At 44.8% G+C, this 22846-nt stretch overlaps 1 protein-coding gene across 4 annotated transcripts in view; it reads right to left on the bottom strand.

Moving 5' to 3' along the window:
- Positions 1-11346: 11346 nt before the first annotated feature.
- Positions 11347-22846, bottom strand: part of ABHD5 (abhydrolase domain containing 5, lysophosphatidic acid acyltransferase) — a 30417-nt gene continuing 18917 nt past the window's right edge. For 2 of the 4 annotated variants that reach the window (XM_075143346.1, XM_075143349.1), the window contains exons 4-7: positions 21050-21204; positions 17482-17593; positions 16740-16926; positions 11347-14462 (exon numbers count right to left, since the gene is read on the bottom strand). In XM_075143346.1, the coding sequence (XP_074999447.1) occupies positions 14373-14462; positions 16740-16926; positions 17482-17593; positions 21050-21204 (544 nt within the window). In that variant the 3' untranslated portion in view covers positions 11347-14372. The remainder of the gene's footprint in view (positions 14463-16739; positions 16927-17481; positions 17594-21049; positions 21205-22846) is intronic. The other 2 variants (XR_012672614.1, XM_075143347.1) reach the window with 2 other exon arrangements.

Raw genomic sequence — 22846 nt, 5'->3', positions numbered from 1 at the left:
GTGTGGGGCAGACCCAGGGGAGGGACGGGACCTCAGGGAGGTTCTCCCACTGCCTTCACACCCCTTTGGATGAGATCTGTGGTGTCCTCCCTCCCAAGGAAAAAGGATGCGCAGGGCCGGTACCAAGTGAGCTTTGGCCCGTGGCCTCCAGGCTGGGCCCCGTTTGCCTCTTGCCCCTTCGTTAGTTGTCCATTGACGAAGCTGCGCTCGGGCAGACTGCGGCAGCCTTTTGCACGCAGGCGGCGAGGAGCCCTGCCCAGCTCCAGATAAGGTCGGCTGATAGTGGCTCTTTGCATCTTCACCCTGACCGGCACCACCTCTGTGAGCTTGGCCAGACCCATTGTCCGGGAACACAAAGAGTGGCCCTAACCTTCCCCTTAGGTACCAAATCAAACGACGTTTGTTTTCTTTTGCTTTCAGCAGGTTCTCTAATTATTAACCGTGCAGAAGGGCTTAGGGTTTACTGCGCGGGTTACTGCAGAGCACCTCGCTCGGGGAAGGTGCTCTGCACAAGCCGGGGGGCTTGTTTGCTCCTTGGCGCTCCTGCAAGATAAGAAAGGCATTGAACAATGGGAACCCGATAATCTTCCTTTTTCCCCCTTGACCATTAATTTGATTCATGGTACTTTTTGTTTGCCACTGCTGAGTAATGAGCTATTTCATCTTCACTCCAGATCTATGCAGAAATGATAGGTACACATCATGCAATGTAAAAGACATATAGATTTAACCCCTTTGCCCAACAATGCGCTGCTAATAACACGTGCCTTAGAAATAGTGCTGTGGTAGCAGAGGGGAGAAGTCTTTTTTTAAAATCTACCTTTGATTAGGGACATACATTTTTGAAGTGACGGCCTGCCAGAAATACAGTGTTACACAAGCTCTCATCATCCGAACCAGCATCCTGGAGCAGCTCATTTTTCTCTCTCAAGGTCATTTTGTTATTATGCAATTGCACAAGCGAGGCAGGGACTAAAGGGGCAAAAAGACAAAGAAGGTTTTGACGCACTCCCAGGAGCACAGGGCCTTTAGCACTGACCATTTCGGTATATAAGTTTGAAATTTCCCCCATGCTTTCTCTCAATTTAGCCATTTTTTGGGCAGCCCCTATGCAGTCTGGGGCACAGAAGTGCCGTCTGGCCCTGCAAGCCGGGTGCCTCGGGGTCCCGCTCTCCCCGTGCCAGGCTGCAGCCGTGTGAGGAGGGTGCTGTGCAAATACCCGGGCCTCCTTCCCACCCATCCGTAGCACGGGCCATCTTCTTTGGTCTCACCCTGAGCAGTCATAGCCGGAAACCCCCACGCCAGGTCAGCCTGGCGGTCCCTCCAGCCCAATCCCCTTTCTCCAGCAATGCCCAGTACAGCAGAGGCTCGGTGCCATTGGGACCAGTATAGGTTAGGGGCAGTGGCACCCCGGCTGGCAGGCAGCCCTCGCTCATGCCTCCCTGACTCACCCCAAGTGCCGGCAGGAGAATATATGTGCGGGTTAATAGCGGTGCCGAAACGGGGATGGTTTTCCAGAGCCCTTCGGAGCTGACTCATAGGACAGAGCTGAGCCAGACATGACAGGGGGATAGAAATCAGGGCCCTGACGAGCTTCTCCGTCAATTATCTATTTATTTCGCGCACCATCTTCTCCTTCTGCCTGTTGGCAACGAGGAGAATTCATAAATGATGGTAATAAATGCGAAATGACAGCTAATCTTAATTGACCAAAGTTTCCCTCAAAAGCCTGGGTCGTGCTGGATGTAATATGCTCTAAATGTAAAAATATAAGCCAGGAAATTACACTGGCAGTTTTACGTGCCTTTAATCAGGCGGGTTTTATGCTGCCAAGCAACAAAATCAAGGTGGGATCCGGTTGCGAGGGGGATTTTTTTCCCCAAAACGGGAACTCTGCAGTTTGGCAGTCTCGTGTTGTTCCTCCGCCCCGCCGCTCTCTTTCCCAAACCTGCAAATTTGGGCTCTGAAGCGGCACCACTTGGCAGGGGTTTATTTTCTGCCTAATCTAACCTCATCGTTCTGGGCATCCACCACCTGCTCGGCGCAGCTACCGCACTGAGACGCAGCCGAGACGTGCCCCGGGGGCAGCCCTGTATTTTGCCGCCAAGATTTTACCTTGGTGGGTTACTTATTTTCTCTCCACCTGTAACGCGCCACGGACTGTTATTTTTCCAAGAAAACACTTTTTCTCCCAGGAAACGGGTGTTAATAGCAAGATGTCCCCTTACATCCCATCAGCTCCAGCACATTTCTCTCTGGAAATGGGCGCAGGATGCCCGAGGGCTCTTTGGGGCCGGCGGGAAGGAAGACGAGGCCAGGCACAACGCCAGCTATTCCTTTCAGGACAGGCAGGCAGTGCTCCCTGCACCCCTGGCAGACCTCTCCTCCCATCAGAGGGTATCTGAAAGCCGCAAGATTTTCCAGTGCTCCCCGCGGGAGCCGTGCACCAGGGAGCCGGGGCTGTGGCGGCTGCTCTCGCTCCCGCCTTGGGCTCGCAACGCCATCTCGCTCCCCAAACTTCTTGGCTGAGTGGGCAGTGCCCGGGAGGCTGGGGCTGGGACAGGTGAAAGATGAAGGCCAAAGGAGAGGGGAAGGAAACCTGAAGACAATAGCGATTTTGCAGTCCTGCCAGGATGCTCTGGCTTGGGGTATCTTTCCCCCCCCTCCCCAGCTTGGGTGGGTCCCCTCCCCGCCGCCTCCCCTGCCTGCCATGCCAGCTCGGCTGGGCTTGTACTGCGGCACTTTCGCGAGAGCATCCCAGGGACTTCAAAACCTCCTCCTCCAGAATGACTTGCAGCTTTTCCGAAAACTGGCAGGCAGCCTCAGTGCTTTACCACGGGAAGTGGGTTAACCCCTTCCCTCCTTTTCTCCTTCTCTCCCCTTCCCCCGGCCCAGCACATCGTCTTGCTGGTTTGACTGGGAACTGGCTGGGAGGAAGGACAGGGGAGGAAATATTTTATTTTTAAGAGCATTTAGCCCTCGTGGCTCTGTGGCTCAGGGTGATGGGAACGCAGCCTCGCACCGAAAGCCTGAGGTTTCATCCATCTGAGGCCACAAGATAAAATCATTGGCACGGGATTTTTGAAAGGGGCAATTATTGAGGATTTGGGGGTCAGTTGGTTGGTTGAGGGGGGTGTGAAACATTTAGAAGTGGGAAGAAAAGGTTTATCCTTCAGGCGCTGCAGGGAGGAGCTGGCAGTGGCTCAAAAGGCTCCTGGCCCCCGAGGAATATTTGAAAGTTTTCCTATTTTTTTAGCTCTGCGTAAGAGCAACCTGCAGCAATCGCACAGCAGGGATCCGGGACTCCCGCCTCCTCTTCCTAGATTTGCCTTGGGCTTGCGGCGTGATCTTCTTCAAGAACACCCAATTTCTTGGTTAATTTTCAAAAACGTTACTTTCTTTTTTTCACAGGAAGCTTTGCAGGTACAAAAAACATCGGGGTTCGATGCATTGCAGCTGCAAACCCAGCTATCTACCCGGCTCCCTGGTTTGCACCCAGTTAACGTAGGGCCCTGGGGTGCTGCCTCCGTCCCCCTCTGCCCCTGGGCTCCTCTGCCTCCCCGACCCCCCCGGGGTACCCCTGACCCCCTGCTACTGCTCGGGCGGGAATAACCACCCTTCGCCCCTGGCAGAGGCCGGGACGGGCAGGGGACGTGTAGTGGGAGAGGTGAGGGCTGAGGAGGAGGAAGACTAAGAGGCTGCCACAGCGAAGGGGTCCAGCCCAGTAAGCCGGGCTTTAAATTTTTTTCCGTCTTCTTTTGCAGACATGATTCCCACTCCTCCGATGTCAAGACTTCAGATTATTGGGAGATAAATTTAGAATAGATCTGAAAAGTAATTTAGAGATCTAAAAATAGCCTGTCTATCCAGCGACTGTAAAACCAGAAGGGAGGAGAAAGGAGAAAAAATGACTGGAGGTGGGGGGAAATAGGAATAAACAATTATTAGAGGGGGCAGCCATGACAGAGAGAAATCTTGAGCGCATGTGTGCCTGATCGCTGGGATCAGGAGCCGGACAGCAAGCTATCTTACCTTGTCCCTTGAGAAAATACGGCCAGCTCTTTTGATATTAAAACTGAGAGACACTATTTCATGTCGCAGTGGGTCGCCCCGCGCGACTGCCCGCTGCTTCGCCCTGCCCCGGCTGGAGGCATCACCAGTGCCCGTAACCCAGCGGGACGTGATCCCTGATCTTCTTTCTTTCTTTCCCTGATAAAGTCATGGGAAACACCATTTGCCCTGGGTGCTGAACCAGACACGGAGCTGGCGGGAATCAAATAGCAAAGGGGAATTTTTTTCACGAGTTTTGGGAAACTGAGTAAATGCAACTCGGCCAGTGATGGGGATTTGGCGTAGCAGGGTTGGACCTGGGGACCATTGACAGCCTCCGGCACGGTGAGCCAGGCCCAGGGTGCCACCAGGAAATCCAGCCAGGAGCAAAAGGAGACAGGGATGGAGACAAGCGACAACGTATGAGCAAGGTGTCCATGCCAGGGAGAAGCCACCCACAGCATAGGGCCACAGTCCGCGTTGGAGGCAGGACCAGAGGCAGGCAGCGTAGTGCAGGCAGGACCGGGTGCCCCAGCCAGAGCTGAAACAGGTCTGCTGGTGCCCCATGAGAAAACAACCCGGTGGGACCAGGGTACTCGACCCCCATCACAGCACCGGAGCCCCCAGGGGGAGCGTGGCAGCCCCAGGGGGGCACGAGGAGGGGGCAACGGGGGCTGCAGATGTTTCCTGTGTGCTGAACGCGAGCTGCGGAGAGGAGATAAATGTCGGCGCTTAGAGCTAAGCCTCGCCTCGTGTTGCGCCTTGCTTTTATAACCTCATCTTTTTAATATCCTGTTGAGACAAACAGCCTGTGCACGTGTGCTGGGGGGACCTGCCAGGCAGCTGAGCGTCTTAGAGCATCTCAGCCTGAAAGATGCTCAAATGTCCCCGTTGGGGAGCATCTTTCAGGCTGAGATGCTCTAAGAAATTCAGTATTACAGCAAGTGCCGGGCTGCCAGACCGCTCCTGTCCCGACCTCCGCTCCCGCAGAGAGACGTGACATGGCCACAGGGTCTGGGTTGGGCACCTTGGTTCGGTGGTGACAGACCATGGAGGGCAGGGACTGCAGTGGGACAGGGAGATGATGTTACAGGCGCTGATGTGGTCAGTCCAAGGACTGTCAGGATGCCACGGACATCTCCCATGTGATCTTTTCGAATGCCACCTGGGCACTATAATGCTTTCGTTTAGCTGGAGCTGGCGTGCATGAATACAGGCATTGGGCAGGTGTAACATGGCTTCACATGTGACGACACTGCTGGCCACCATGAGTCTGTGTCCTTAAAATGCTCCTGGCTGCAGCAACGTCACCTCTCCTTCTGTATCCCCCATCACAGCCCTCTGGGCTGATGTACTTCTCCCCGCCTCGGCACAAATCCCTGTTTCTGGAGGGTGTTGTTAGATGTCCGGCAGCACATGGAGTGAGGAGGCAGAGAGCAAGAGCTTCTCTTTTACTTACACCCGCGCCCCCGATGACTGATGCTCGGCACACAGTACCATTTCAATTTTCCCCTTGAACTGTGAATCGCGCCCTGTTTCTGTAACAAGCACTTTTGGGGCGGACACATCATCCCTTGTGTGGTCTGTCACCACGCTCCCACCTCTGATCGGAAGGAGGGGTGCAGGGGACAGTGCGGGTGTGGGCTGGGGTGTCGCCTCTTCTCGCACCATCAGCACCCAGACTGGGAAGGCGGGTGCCCAGCAGCCACGTCCAGCAGCACAACGCCCACATGGGCTTGGCCATGGCAATAATCCCCTAAACTGTGGGATGAGCTTTCAGCCTCACAGGCTTGCCCCAGCTCCCTTCGGCATACCGGCCAGCCCCATGCTCCAGTCGTGGTGGGGCCAAATCCTGCTCCCCGCCATGGGCTGGTCACCGCCCTGGGTGGGGGAGCCGAGGTGAGGGAAGCAGCCTCACCTTGCCCCAGCTCCCACCGTCACCAGCCCCACCAGTAAGGTCTGGTGAACTGTCCCTTTCCCTCAGCAGCAGCTTGGTGCAGCCCCAGTTGCCCCAGTGAGGGACTGGGTTGACTGGGAACGGCCGGGAGGGCACTTCCTACTCCCCTGTCCCCAGTTATTAACACCAGGTGCTACTTTGATGCCTCCCTCAGAAAAAACCCCACCCTTTTAATTAAACCTGTAGCTCAGACTACATGTTTCTGTCACTTTGGGGACAACCTATTTTTGCAGGGCACGCTAAGCCTTTCGGCTGCTTTGCCCCCACGGGGCAACAGGCCTTGGGTAGTGGGTTCCCACAGCCCATCGCCACAGGGGGGGTCCCTACCTCGGGGACAGCAGGGTCTGCCCCCACCAGAGCTGCACAAACCTCAGCCCGTCCTTCCTGTATCGCTCCGTCCTAACAGTGACATGCAGTGGTGGCACGCTGCAACGGAGGCTGGAGATACCCTCACACTCGGCCCGAGCTGCTGGTACCAGTTACAGCACCTAACGGGTTTCTGTAGCCATATCTTTTTTTCTTTTTTTACTAATGGGACAATATTATCTCCATAATGAATTTTGCTCTTGTTTTGTACAGCAGTATTTTCTTCGAGCTCCCTTTCGGTTACACCCATGCATGCACACATGTGAGCCTATCGCAAAATTTTCTGCGGAGATGCAGCTAAGCAGCAGTAAAGCTGCCATCGCGTCTCCTAGGGCCGGGCCAGCGATGGGCTGCTGCATCTCCCGGAGTGAGCAGGCTGCATCGAGAGGCGAGGCTGGCACAAGCTGGGGGGATCCCGGCTACCTCACCCATACCCCCCCACAGCCCCCACCGTCTCCCCACCTCCGGGGTTCTCGACACCTGCCCGTGACAGATTCACTGAGACGAAGGGAGCTTCTCCCGGGCCCCGCAGCCCCGGGCGGGAGCCGCCCTCCCTCCCAGCGGGCCGGCAGGGTGCAGCCAGCTGGGCCCTGGCAGAGGGTGCCCGTGGCCGTGCCCCAGCGCATACTTCTGCACTGCTTACCTGCTGCCGCTTGCCGATCAAGTAGCTAATGTCTGAGCAGTCCCATTTAAACCCACAATCAAATTACAGGAACAAAATTAGAAGCCAGACTGGAGCCACTTTAAAAGTTGCCCCTTATTTAATAATTCTGTCGCAGTTATTTTTCCTCTTATCACCATTTATTCTCATTCTGGGGCCGGGCTGTAATAACAGAGGAGGTTCATTTGTGCTCCCCCTCCTTTTTCCAATGTCTAGTCTTTCTGCGTGGGTTTCATTTCTGCCTTGTGAAAAGACATTAGGATAAATAAAACAATGATGCAGTACTACAGAGGTCTACGTTAATGGGACCACACTGCACTCGCCCTTTCACGACCCTCCCTTTCCCGTATGAAAGGGGTGAATCAAATAATAGATGAAATTCCTATTTCACCCCTGCCCATACCTATAGGTATCAATCTATCAGGTGCGGAAGAAGAAATTGCAGTGCAGCCCTTTCCTTCAAGGCAGCGCCGTGCAGAAGCAGGAGCCCGGAGGAGGTGCCGGGCTTTGGGAGCGCCATTTCCCCTCTGGTGGGGTCTGCGTGGAATTGATGGAGGAAAGGAGGCGAGAGCCAACGGATGGAGGGAAGGAGGCAAGAGCCTCCCCTTCCCTCCCTGCTCCTGCTGTCCCCCTGCACGGCCAATGGTGCAGGCGTGGAGATATGGGGGTGGCGGGGACGCGCAGCCCCAGCTGGGAGCTGGCTTGCACTGAAGGAGCCAGGGGAAATAGTTCTGTTATCATTTGCCTGTTAATTAAAGGTGTGACTCGATGAGAGGTCGGATTCATTCACCTGGCTGGATTTTCACCTGTTTCTGAAATAAACGCAGCTTCTCACTAAGCCTTCAGCATTTTAGTAAAAACTATTTTTAGATCCCTTTTAAAAACAAATCTATAGCCATTCTACAATAGGCGAACGCTGCTGTGTGGTTAATAGTTGTTGTCCCCCAAACTACTGCTGAAATCTGCTAGTATTTAAAAAAAAAAAAAAAAGTTTATGCAACATTTTGGTGACAACTGCCTCTGTGGCACACCTGAATTCTTGTTTTCTATGAACAAGGCACGACCCTGACTCAGGCATCTGCTGGCAGGAACCACGGCAGGTGCCACGCAGCCTGGAAGCTGCTTCGGGGCGATGCACAAAGTCCCAGCACGGCCTGATCCTGCCTGTGCAGAACAGAGAGTTACCCACCGGCACCGGGGCTGAAGCACGGGAGATCTCCATGAAGGAAAGCATGAGGATTTGTGGCCAGGGAGAGGCGTCCCTGACCGGGGGACCTGCTGCGTGCCGGGCCTCTTGCAGGGCACGGGGAGGGGCTGAAAGCTGGGCAGCAGTCGGTGCGGGGGGATGAGCTGGACGACAGGTTGTCCCCTTGGCTTTCTCTGCGCCTTACCTGCACCCACTATTACCCTGCAAAGTTTCTTTGTAGAAACAGCCGCGTATTCCTGAAGGCTTCAGCTGCGAGCTGGCTAACTGCCGGCGGATCGCTTGGACAGAGGTGTTTAAGGTGTCCAACAGGCTCCGAGGTTTCATCCTGCAGCTCAGGCAGCTGGACGCAGGGAATCAAATTGTGAGCCGGGGGCGTGCAGCAAGCGGAGGTGACAGCGGCACAGCGCTCAGGCCCTGCCTGCCTGGACACGAGCCAGGGCCAAGGGCTGGATGGGGCTCATCGTTCCACCGCTCTCAGGAATCACCACGCGCTGGTCTTTTTCCCCCATGCGTGACTCCACTGCCGGAGTCTTCCTTCCACCCGCACACCCTCGCTAAGCGGAGTGCTTGCAGAACGGTTATTTTCCTTAATCCTGTATTTATCAAAGCATCTACTGGGGGCACTCAGGAGGCAAAACCGGCCACCGGCACGTGGGCAAACACAGGGGCTTAACATCCAGCACGACGAGCTGAGGGAGATGGATCTCACTCCTGGCAGGCACCATGGAGAACATGAACCTGGGCTAAACGTGAGCAATAATCCCCTTTTCAGAGGGGTGTCCTAGCTAGGGGATTGGCATCCACTGAGCTGTTTAGCCTCCGTTTTAGATTTCAGCTCTGAGTGAATGCAAATGTCTTTAAATAAAGACAAAGCAGAAAGGCTGCTGGGTATCAGGCAAGCATTTAAATATCACAAAGCTACAAAGGAAGTGATAGCCTCACCTTGCTCCACATACAGCTCCAGTCATTTACACATCAAGTAGGTGAATTCGAGAGTGCAGAAATAGACCTGTAAATATATGGAGATTCTGCTTTTGCGGCAGTTCATTTTCAAAGCACATCTACTTCTTACTGTACATTTGGGGTCACACTCCACCTCACAGCCCTCACCCCGCTTTCCAAAACAAGCTTGCTAGCTTTCCTCTGCAAGTGAAGCATAAAATACAAATAAACACCTAAGTTTTAGTGCTGTCACCACTTTCATCTTGCTGCTAATTACTATCGCGAATTATGTACATATCCAAAAATGTCTAAATTTCAGTGCAGTATGTTCTTGCTCCTTGTGTTTCTTATTTTTAAAATATATGTGACAAATATTTCCGTATTTTATATTTCTACATTCTACTGACCATGTCCAAATCTTAAGGTAGGATATTCCTGTGATCAAAATGCAACAAGGCAAAATGGAATATAGCCAAGGCCCTCCACGCCTCTTGTAAAAGATGGATTTATGATCTTTAGTGACAGGTCGTGTTGTACATCTTGATTTTTCATCTTACCTCAGGCAGTCCAGTGTCCCCCCTACCTCATGCTTTGCCATCAGCTCATTTTTGACTTATGAGAATACAGTTTCTCACGATTTCTTGAGACAGCCATTCTTTAAATGTTTCCCATCTGAGTACCAGTCTGAGGCAACAGTGTCCAGCTTGTGAAATAGCACTTGCATTCAGAGGACAAGCTTTAGTCCAAGTAGGGATACCAAAATTTTACAGTGCCCCACATACTGTAGATCCAAGCTTGCCAGACAGTATTCCAGCTGGTGCAGCAGGCATCCTCCTTACCTTGGCAAGCTGTTATTGTGGGGCAGCTTTAGCTGGCCCAAATAAAACTCAGCAGAAAGGAGCTTGGAGATGTAAACAGTAAACGCCAGCTTGCTGCCTAGCTCCAGCACCCAGAGAGAAAGCTATAGCTAAGACAAAGATTCAGTGTTTGAGGGAGGCAATGAGGAATTAATTATACGAGAAGATACTTCAGTTTAGCACTTAACTGGATTACAGATGCTGGCCACCTGGGGCTTTGTTGTCTCCTTCCAGGCCCTCAGCAGCAGGCTACCTTCTGCTCTGGCCCAGAACTTCACACCTACCCCAGGCAGGTCAGCCAGGTTCTTCTCTCTCCTTGTTTGCCAGCCCTCGCTCTCTATGCTCCAGCCCTCGCTCTCTATGCTCCAGGCACGCCTGAGCCGTTCCCTCACCATTTCCCTTATCCTCACCCAGAGCTGAACCAGCTCTTGAAGCAAATGTTCACACCCCCCCGCTCTTCAGCTGAATTTTGCTGTTTTCAGCTGCGTCATTCATTTCTAGCTCTTACTGTTCCTTGTGATGTATGCTGTCATTCCAGTTACGTGCCTCTGCTCTATGACTGGTCCATCCATCACCTGCCTGAAAACCTGAAGTCTCCAACCATTTTCATCTACGGCCACTATTACCAGAAAGCAGTTGCTGCACACACCCGTGTTCTGATCTGATCTCACCAGCCCCACTAAAACCTGTCCCTCTCCAGTTACCTCTAGAGGCTCGCTCTTTGACAAGTTTCACTTGTGTCTCCTACAAAATAAATCCCCAGATGAAGGCTTCTGGCAACTTGGGTGTGCTGCCATGCTTAAACATCGCAGGGTGGGCTGACGGTGAACTGGCCAACGTAACAGAACCCAATGAAATGACAGATAGTTGGAGGAGCTCTAAGAAATTATCTACTTAAACAGCAGTTGACGAATAGCCTTAGGCTCCTGGACGCTCACATTTTAATGAATGCTAGCAAAATAGGCAATCCTGAGTATGTCTGCCCATACATAGATTCCAGATGGTTTTACTGTATTTAATCTTGTCTTACTCCCAGTGAAAAAGCTGAATAACTGTGATCTGGAAGGGCTGGGAATTTGAGGAACCACAACAGACCACAGAAAGCATTTCAGACAGAGACTGTCACATCAGTTCAGCACGAACAGTTGTAGCAACCTTAAAAAAACAAGGTTTAAAAAGAAATGCCAGCATTGGTTTAATTCGAGTGAAACCAGATGATGGCCATTCTCCTGTTTGGACCCATGTTTCCAAGCTCAACGCCTACAAATTCACATTCTCCATTTCACAATCAGATACAAATGGGGACTTCTTTGTGATAGTTGTGAATGTTTTATTATAGAGTCTTATCAATAAGTCACTTCTCTGAAAATCAGTTTTTCGGAACTAAAATCTAATCTGGCAGTGTTCTGTAAGTAACAAGATGAACTCAGCCATGCAAACAAAATATTACTAAGTTACTTTAATAACATTTTATCACAACAACCTCAGGAGGAAGAGCGTGTCCTGGAGACTTAGACAGTTAATCTTGGATTTTATTAATATTTTGGATTCTTTTTGTTATGCCCTAGCCTCTGGTACAAAGCTGTCTTCATTTTGATGCTAGAACGGGATATATCTTTAGGTGCGTTTATGCCTGTGATTCTTGTCTTATTTTATAGCGCTGTGATAAAAATAGCACCATCAGTGTTCAGTGCTCGCCGCAGTACATTTAAGCAACTGGTCATTGCACTGGAACAGAACTTCTGGAGAAACTGAGCTTATTCCTAGACAGTAATGGCTCACAAAAGGTCTAGCTCCAAGCCTCTTCAGTATGTGCCATTCATTTTCTGTTCAGCACCTCTTATGATGTTTATTAAAGTAACTTTATTGGGTTATGTTGCACACAATAGGATATTCAAAACTCCATCTTGACCTTCACAGCAGTGCCTGGAAGATAACCAACAAACATTTTCTTTGTATATACAATCAGCATTCTGAGCTTGCAGCTGCTTGTTGACAAATGCTTACCAGTTTCAGTTAAATACAAGAAAACCTAAAAACACTGAGACATTTGAAAACAAGCATTACCGTATTTTTAATGTATTTTGGATGGTTTAGCTCAACTTATTAATTACTCTTGATTTCCAGAGCTTAATTACACAAAATTTTTACAAAAGCAACATCATGTCTTAACATTAATCAACCATAACATTTAAGATTTTTTTTATTGTGCAAAACTTAAGCAATAAGTCTTATTAGTACAATAAGCTGAAAAAGCAAGGGATATTTAAAACAACGTTCACATTCAGTGTGCAATTTTTATCCCTACCTTCCATCTTTTGATGTGGAATCTAGAATTCCCATCAGTAAGTGCTATCTGAAAATACCAATGGTTTGTTTCACCTTTTGTTATTTGGAGGAGACTCAGAATATATTTTTGCATTAGGTTTTTATACACAATTAAAACAGCTGTTTAAGTTGACAAATACAAATTAGACACTGAAAAGGGTGAAAAAATACATACTGAAGGCATCCACCTAACTGGTGGCATGACTGATAATTTATAGCTTATATTCAAAAATATAATTGATATTCTCATTGTCCATTTTGAACTCAAGATTTTAGCAAATAACACAAAATTTTGTTTAAAAAATCTGGCATCTGCTCTGCTTATTGAAAAAAGTAATTTAATTCAATAGTTAATTTTAATTAAAATCTTTAGCTTGTTAGATATTTAAGTGCTACCAGTCAAGGCAGTCACAAAGACTGTTTGATGTTTACATAGCCCCATACAGATAAATATCTCCTTCAGAAAGAGAGAGATTATGTTCGGCTGGGAACATAATCAGAGTATTTCCTGAATATTTTAGGTATCTTTGCCTTCCACATCATAAATATGTGCAACAATTCCTTAATTTGAGAAAAAAATGCACAGAATTCTACTCAAGCTTTAAGACGGTGCTATCATTAATTCAAATTCGCTATGTATAAAAGTATAAAGAACTCTTCAGTAGTCAATTTAATATTCAAAAGCAGATCAATAGTTTTATGTAAACTTGTTAAAAACCAAACCACCAAATTTGGCTTTAAAGTGACAAAGTATTTTGCTTAATGTAATTTACTAAGCATGTGAAGAACTAATGTCAAACTACAATTTCAAAAAGATGCAGAGACTGTATTATCTCTGATACTGAAATACTCAATTAAAATACATAATTATATAAAGAATCTCCAAGAAATATAATTATAATTTGTTACAGTGGTATTGTTTCATTCCATCCTTCCTATAAGGAGGCTGCATGTTAACTAAAATACACTAACCCGTTGTAGTTCCCAATTAGAGAACATCAGTATTCTCCCTCTGCCTCTCCTCCACCCTGAATTTACTAAAAAGCAGACTAGGTTTTCTACCTAAAGAAAAAGGGAATTATGCTCACTGTCCAGATGGCCGTTCCCTAGCCCTCACCAAAATCTTGTCAACTTATCTACAATTGTTAGGTTTAGCCTAGTAACAGATCTTGCAGTAAAGTGTTAAAAATAGATGGAGTAACTAACAAGCCGTGTTCTGTATTTCAAATCACTGAAATCTACATATCAAAATATTTATGGAAGCATGAGTGCTGGTGACATCATCGACCCTTACAAACTGAGCCTTCCGTAAAAGTTGCACAGACGGAAAAAGATGCCTTGAGATAAATGGAAATAAAATCCAACAGAAGAAAGATTTCCTAATATTGAGCCCAAATTCCTTATGAACTAACACACATATTTCAGTGACAAACACTGCTCGTTATTTTGGCCCTGTCCCTCTCCCAAAATCAGCTTCATAAGCTGTTATCACTCCAATTAAAAAAACCAAACCAACACCCTCTTAAAACATTATGTATGGAGTTCTGGATTCCAAAAATAAAATGTATAAGCAATTTCATATTCTTGCTATGAAACCTCACCTAAAAAATGAATGTAAAGAAACCAAATTGCATTTTACACATTGTATCTATATCGATACAGTTCTCTGCGTTAGGGGAGAATTCAGCATCTTTAGAAGTTCACCATGTGCAAAATTCAATTACATTTTGAAGAAAATTCCAGTTTAAAAAGGTATATGTAATTTCATACATGGCAGGCCAATAATCTAAAGACCAATCTCAAACAAAGCTGTACAAAGTTGCTTCAAATCTCCCTGTACCCCCAAAAAAGGCACTAAGTGGTTTAAATGTGCAAATGGCTTCTTAGAAGAAACAGTGTGCAAACAGAGCCTGTTCCATTAGCTCCACATTCTTTAGTGATTTCCTAGAGAGTATTGCTATTAAATGCTATCTACCGTATGACTTTCTAAAGAACAGAAGACAGTCAGTCCACAGAATCACAGATATCTTTCACTTTCTGATTGAAGTCTTCAGGTTGATCAGCATACACATAATGACCTGCACCAAGGATAGCCTAGAGGATAAAGGTGAAGAAACAGGTCAAAAATCACAAGAATGTAACAAACAAATAAATAAATACTGGGATATGTGAAGAACCTGGCTTTTACACATTACCTACTTGATACATTATTACTTGAAAGGACAAATTTCAGAACTGGAACTGATTTCTTGCACCCAGCCTGTGCTAATGCAGTTAGCACAACTGCTGCCAGGAGGTGGTATCATACAGCCTAAAAAGGACTGTAAACATAAGGAAAAACCTTCCTACACGGGAAAAGAGAGTAAAACTACTGCTTATTCAGCTGCAAACCTTGTTGAAAGAAAACACCATTCAAGCAGACACAAGTGACTGCAAAACAAACTTAGGAGAACGTGCTTTACATAATCAAACTTCTGATTCATCTTCATCCCCTTCATTCTCCACTCAAATAGTTCTGCCAGGTTGCTTTTTAGTTCTGTAAGTGTTTGCATTAGGGAGGGCATCAAATCATTTGTATTCTCTTATTATAAAAATGATATGAAAGAGACTAAAGAAGGTACTAGGATAAATGATTAAGAACTCAGAAGCTTAAATTGCTAGGGATTTTCTAGACTCGTGGAAGCAAATTTCAACCCTCCGAGTTAACGACTACTATGTTAAGCAGGGACAGGTAAAATCCAAATGATGCAATATATGGGGGGAAAACCCCACATCTGTGACCTAGATGATTTCACAGCAACTATGTAACAAAATTAAGGGCTTAAGTAACCATACAGAGGGTGGTTACCCTATTTCTATAATTTATCCTTCTCTGCCAAAACTGGTACAAAGCAAGCCATCATCATAGTGTACAGCAAAGGTACTTGACCTATTTTCTTCCCATTTTATAATCAGTCCAAGATTAATTTGTATTTAAATCTATTTTTCCCCTCCCTCCATTAAAACACTTCCTCTGAAGTCTCTAATTGAAGCCCATAAAAGTATAGCTACATTATTGTGTTAAAAACCCCCACAAACTCAAAGCAAAAATTAATCAGAAATAAACACACATAATAAAACCCCAGAACCTCTGTGCATTTTACGAAGGATAGCACTGCCAGTCCATGTCTCAGCCTCATGAGAACCCTTTCCCTCCTACGGTTTTCTGAATGTCCCTCTAATTTCTACCACTCCAATTTATCTTTTAGAATCTGTGTTTGGTTGGACAGAATTTTAACCTGGAATACAATGAAGTTTTCCACAGTCCCTTCTAAAAGCAGGCCAGACTGGAACAATCTGCCTGAATGGTATATGCTTATCCTAGCACATTGTACACTTCTTAACAGTGACTTTTTGTTACAACTTTCTCTCTGGTTAAGTGGTTAAGTGACACTTTCAGTCTGGATGTCAACATTTATGAAATGTGTTTGTGCTCTCTAACACATGCAAACAGTTCAATAACAACGTATTCTCTCCGAGTTCCAGCTCTGATGTCAGCTGTATCAAGATTATAAAATTCTATTTGAATGACTTGTGGTAGTACACTATCGACATCACATATTGTACACTTTGGTCCAGATAGATCTAGACATCTGTAAGACGACAGCCGGTGTATTGAAACGTTTTATCACCTCATAGCATTGTAACACAGACGCATAGTCAATTATCACGGCTGACTGATGTGACAATGTGTGAAGAATACTTTTAAATTAGTTTGTTTTTATAGAAATCAACAAAAAAAATGCAGTGCGCACATTCGCATCAAGTTGCAAGTACACACATTTTAAATGATAATGCCACACCTCTAAACAAGAATGTATTAGCTAGGAAGACAACGCTAAGTATTTATTTAATGACTTAAAGACGCTTACCATCAGAGAAAACAAAAGCATTATACAGACAGATTAGAACAGTTAATGAGAGCCTCCTCACTATGACAAACATATATGCAGATATTAGGACTGCTGTGGTTTAAAACACAGACAAAACCCCAGATACCTACCAGTGACCACAAAAACTACTTGTATTAGCACATTGTAGAGCAAAATATTTCGTAGAGCAGAAGAATGACCTTGCGCAAAGATCAGATTCAGCTTCTAGTGCTACAGTAAGTCTCCTTCCTACTCTGGGAACTCAATACTCTTTTGTCGAGGTTTTCTCTGATCTAACACTTGTTTTCTCTCTCAGAGAGAGAAATCAGAAAGTTGTTACCCCAGGCTTTAAATCAAAGAGCCAGCATTTCCACAGTTGGTATAAAATAGATGTATTTTATAGATAGATACGATTTAAACAAATCCACACAATAAACAACTGCTTTAAAAGTCAACTTACTATCGTCTTCACATACGAATTTGGTCTCAGAGACTGGATAGTGCTGCCAGAATTGCCATCTATACATGAACGTGCTCCATAGACCACAGTGATAGGAATGTCTTGATCCATTTGTGGAATCCGTTGCAGCATTGGCCTTTTTGCCCATCCGTAAGGAATAGTCATGTTCTTGAAAGCTGTTTCACCACTTCAAGTCATTCAAAAGGGTAAAAACAATTAAATTTCCATTGGATCTGTCTTTTCTCTAAGTTGGAGTATCTGTGCCTTTTGGTAACACAGAGTGCAATAGTACATAGTATCCCAGAGTGCTAGGATTTTTTACTATTAAGAAATATAAGTTTTCAAGGTTTGCATGTAATTTACAACAGAAAGAGCCTATGTTTTTACAGTACTGAGTGGTAACACTTGAAAGAATCAAATGCCTTATTTTTTAAAGTTTTTTAAGAAATTCTTTACAAATTAAACCGCTGTAACAATTTTTTAACTAAAAATTAGTTCCCAAACTCTCTCAGAATTAACACACAGGTAGTTTAGAAGAAATATAGAATTAGGATAGCTTTTGCATTTATCAGTTTCTGGAATTCAGAAAAAGTCCAATGCTATTTTTTTCTTCAATTAATATAATAAGTGTTACAATTTTTAAAAAAAAGCATGCCCACTGTTGCCACAGCCATTGGAGGGAGTAGCAGGCACTCAGTAAATGAAAGACAGATTTCAAAAAGTCTGGGAAACTCATACTCACCTGGGTGACTGTACATTGCAATGATAGATATATTCAGCCACAGTGTTATCATCAAACATCGACGAATATTTGCGCTTGAAATCTGGTCTTAAACGCTGAACAAGGCTTAATCCTGTTAAAACAGAAAACACTATTAGTGGAGGAATTAGTATAGACAACTTTATCAGATTGCCTAACGCTTTTCATTACAACCCTCCAAACGCGTTCCCTTGAAACTCGTGGCTAAGCTTGATGACTTCTAAACTGATGTTTTGGTTCACCACTTGCATGTCTGAGGAAAACATGATGGCACTACACCAAACAGGAATGAAATATAAATATTCTAAAGGAATTTATGTGCACCAGAAGAGGGGCAATTCAATCCCTGCTGAATACATGTTTGAGATGTATTGGAATGTTTGAGAAAGGCCACTGCAGCAACAGAAGAAACATGCAAAGGGGACCAGCAAAAGGGCTAAGCAGAGTATCTTTTTGCCACCAGTTTAGTCTCATGTGATACCAATACTGTCTTCCTCCTTGCTCTGGCAGCACTGGGTGGGCCAAAAGCATCCCACCTTTCAGAACCAGAAGGCACTATTGAAAAACCTGGCCTGTTTTTCTTCCTTAGATATAAGTCTGTGCTCTCCTTTTACAGAACAGTCGTCTTCTGCAGCTAGTTCATCTAACTAGTGTTTAGTTGAAAGAACAGAACTCTATGCTGAAAAACAGGTATAGAAATCTTGACATGAGACAGAAGAACTGGTATAAATTAAGAGATTGAACCTAGGAAAGCTATTGTCCCCATGCTCTCTTAACAGCCAAAGTAGAGAAGTGGGTCCCTTCAGGGGCCAGTTCAAGCTTTCTGAAGTTAAGCTCCTATTCTGAATCACTTCTTTAAGGAAGCAGCCTCCTCTAGTTGACCAGACGGATCTCTGGGACAAGAGCCTCACCAAAGGCTAATCTTAATCTAAGAATATTATTCATCCCTGAAGAGATAGGCTCACAGTTTACCCCTTGGGTTTATCATATGAAAATACTGTTGTTAATCTGTGCAATTATGATGATGTCACTTCTCCCCACTTGCCCCTGGCCAAAGGCCTGGTGCTATTTATGTAGACCTTGTCACAGTGATCTATGCTTTTGTAACCTTGAGATTAGACTATTGCAACACACTCTTATGTATGCTTTGAATCAATTTAGAAAACTAATACACTGCGAGAGAAAATAATTCCCTTACGAAAAAATGATTTAAATCCTGAAGCAATGAAGATTTTGCAAACATTCTGCAATTTGCTCTGCTGCTTGTATTTTCTCTATGGAGAGTTCAATTGCTGGACTTCTGTCTTTTTCTGTCTGTCTGTTAGGGGTTTTTTAGAACACAAACGATACAGCTGGCTTGGAATAAGAGTACCTGGAAGAAAGAGACTAATTCTGCACTTTCCCCTGCTATCAGCATAGAGGCCACAGCATCCCCGTTTCCAATAACTAAGGGACTAAAAAAGTTACCAAATTTCAGAATTCACTTTCCGTTTTGATAAAAAGTGTTTTGAATGTGGGTCCAATCTCAAAACTGTTCTCCTTCTCTGCGAATTTACAGGGGAGAATGAAACAAGGAGTCAAGGCATCTCATTCTCGTAACGTTTATTGAAGACACCCTCAATTGTCTGGCTGATGTTTTCCATAGTGCCTATGGAAATGCTAAAAGAAATACTAACATTGAAGACTCTGAGTTCCACAAAAAGGGTGTGGTCACAGTGACATTACTGTTGTCTTGAGGAATTTTCAGGCGTTCAGCTCTAGGAAGGGAATTCACAAATCCAATCTAAGCACTGAAACCCCTATACTGTGAGCCTCCTGGGTGACTGTTCCAGTTAAGTGAAGGAAAACATGCAAATCAACTAACTGGAAACCACTCAAGGAAAAAGATCTCTCTGGATTCTGTCTCTCTTCCAGGTTTAAGTATCTGCCTGCGGGTCTGATTAAATATCCATGTGATACCATCATGATATCCCAAAGAACCTGGCTCACATTTAAGTGCCCAACCCATACCTTTGAACAAGAGCAATTGGCTTTATAGTGAGGATCAGACAGCTACACCTGCCCAGCAGCTTAAGCACATGTGCATGTAGAAGGAAACCTGGGTTCGGTTCAGTGCCTTCATCAGGTTGGGTCCGATGCCCACCTCACAGCACAGTGTTTAAACTCACCCTTCCCTAGGAACTATGCTTCACCTGTCAAGAACTGCACATTAAGTTGATAATGGAAAATTTTTTTAACACGTGGAGTGAGAAATGGATGAAAAATTTTGAAAAGCACTGCCCTCCACAGCAACCTATAAGCGAGGCTAGGTTGGGGATACCTTGCCGAGACAGGGTCTGTTTCAGCAGCATGGTTTGCACTGTGCTTACTTACTAAGGGAGACAACTTCAGCTTTGAACCCTTCCACATGGATTGATTTACACACGCATTTGTTATTGGATAAAAGGCATTGAATCTGTGCTTATCACTCAATATGCTTCAGGTTGTTTTGTTAACCGAATTAGCATTTTACTTTAAAAAAAAAGATCTGTTTGTACAAATCATGTTGCTTGTCTGAAAAGCTAATTTTGTCACACTCTCGAAAACAATAAAATAGATCAGCATATTAAAATATATATTCTGTAGAAAAATATTTAGGAAACAGATGTGGTTTAAATGTAAACAAAGCCTAGAAATGTCACTAGTTTATCTTCAGACTGAATACTGAAAATGATGAAGAAGTGAGTTAATTGTAACTTGTGAGGGGCCTGAAGGGTATCTTTTTCCAAGCCTCTCCAGCAGATACTCATGTAGTACAGAGTAACAAACAGGTAACCTCTTTCCCCTCTAGAAGGAATACATATGATGAATTTAAGATTTGATCACACCCTTCTCCCCACTCCCCACATAAACTAAAACCATAGTATTTTTGGTCATTCCTACCTAGTCCTAGTATTAGGGTGTATAGAGTTTATCTAACATCTGATCAGTGCTGTTGAAGAAACATAGAAATATGAAGGATAGGCTGCCACTGTAATGAAGGATACCAATGAGACCCACAAAATTTGCTAGAGTAGTAAGAAAATGGCTCATGGAAAGAACCCAGTTTCAATTTAACTTCTCTAAACTCAGGCCAAAGACAAATGAGTTTATGAGAGACTGCCTTCTAATGTTAACCAAATTTGGAAATCCTGTTTGTCCATCAAACTGCAGTTGGAAGGGAAACTAAATGGACTGTGACCGGAGGCAACCAGAAAAAAAACCTTTTCACATTCATGCCTCTTTGTCAGGCTTCCCCAACAGATGCCCACATAATCTGACTCACTATAACTGTAGTCTACAATAATATAATGTAGCTTGCTATAAACTATCGTACTAGTATTTCTAATAGAAAGAGCTTGCCCTCTTGTCCTAAAGAATTCATCTTTCCTCAACCCCTTCCACTTTCTCCTCCAACTCTTTTCTCTGTGGGTGACATAGGCTTGCAACAAAGCTTATCTTAATGTGGAATCTGTCCCATGTTTATGTTTAACGAAAACAGAAACGGTATTTAAGAGTAGCTAAAACTCACCAAAGGGTCCTGCTATCCTCAGCCCAGCTAACGGATTAAATGGACTCAATATAGCTCCTAGTGCTTTGATCCAGATTGGAATTGGTCTTTCGTGCTCAGCATTGTCAGGCCTCTCTGGAAAACCCCATGGCTCCACTAAGATAAGATGTTTGACCCTGTTGGCAAAAAAAGTTCAAAGGTTTAGAGTACATTAATTATTCTTCGACTGAGTACAACGAAAATGTGTTATCTGTGGACTATGCAACCTGTTTTAGTCAGTTCTACCATAGCGGCTTATTACCTAGTTTCTGATTCATCAATGGTTTTGCTTTTGATTGCTAATTTCAGAGAGATTGAATTGCAACTAATTGTATATATGAACACCAGAAACCTGGAAGCTCACGTCACAAAGAGAAACTCAGCATTCAATAGATACCCACTGTCATAGGCATTTGAGAAAAAGGCCAGTCTTGTTTCTTTTTTTAAAAATAGCCTAATCTATATGCTCAGTCAATATTCTTTGCAGGAGCAGTTTAATTTGAGAGAAAAGATAATTGCATCTGTTTAATTTAAGTAAACTTGCTAAAAGTCTTTCTTTTCCAAGCCATCTAAGATCTCTGTTCTAAGAAGAGTTGCAATTTATCTGAAAAATCATCTTACCAAAGTAAAATTTGAACTGAGAGAGGCAGAGCAAAATTAGCAGATGTTTTCTAAATTTATTGATTTTAGGTCATGAAAGAAACACCAGAGAGACAATTTATAAAATTATTACTCAAAGGAATCTCAGTACAGAGAGCATAGTAGGAGTCTCCAGCACATGCAACTATCAATCACTTCATGCTGTGAGTCCCCTTCAAGCAAAAAATCTATTTCACCTTGGTAGGTTGGAATCATCCATTTCTGTTTAATCCCATAATAACACCTACTCTAACTGTCTTAGATACTGTCGATTTCTGAAAAAGCGACTCTTAACTATAGTTTTGCATATTTAAGGTGATTTTCCATGCAAGCTTCATCATCTTTACTTTCTTCTTCATGACTTCCTTCTCTTTCAAAGCATGAGATTAGATATTTAATACAGCAGAGTTCTTAGTGCCTAAAACGATGTCACAAGTGATTCCAAAGGCTATTTCTGGACTATAATCAGTTGGGAAACCAAAAATCTGTGCTTGAAATGAGGGGTTGGAAAGGATTAACCTCACAAAGATGTTTCTTGGCTGTCAGCTCAGCCATGAGTGTATTTGCACACAGCAGCAAACACCAACGGTAAGAGAGGACAGGGTAGAATTTAACTATACAAACCAAGCAGGAGAGATTAGAGGCTAAGAAGTGCAAGCAATGAGGAGCCATTCAGGACAGCCACACATTCTGTGCACAAACTATGGCATTAAACATAACACAGCAAACACATGAATAAAAATAGAGTAAGCTTTTTTCCATGTTCCCTTTCTTAATACTTTCCTTCCTATTTGGCATTTCTCCTTTTGGTAATCAAGCCTAAAACATAACCCAGGATAACGGAGAGTTGACCATGAGTAAAAAGTAATAGTCCAGAAGTTGCAGTATTTGAAAATCATGACCCACCACCACCCAGGAATATTCTAAATGGGAATCTTTTTGGAATAGAAACCTCAGATGTCCCATGAACAACTTTGGTACAACGTAGTAAAAAACCAGATCATCTAAGCTTGGAGAAGCAGATCTACTTTCATAACAATATGTATCCAGAATCCCTTAAGCCTCTAATGCATTGTTAGATAATCTGGCTGAAAGCTGTGCTATATTTATCACTTGATTCAATGCTGTCTTAAGATCCTA

This window comes from Calonectris borealis, chromosome 2 (genome assembly GCF_964195595.1).
Source record: "Calonectris borealis chromosome 2, bCalBor7.hap1.2, whole genome shotgun sequence".
Classification (NCBI taxonomy): domain Eukaryota; kingdom Metazoa; phylum Chordata; class Aves; order Procellariiformes; family Procellariidae; genus Calonectris; species Calonectris borealis.
This window is presented reverse-complemented; position numbering and strand designations above follow the sequence as displayed.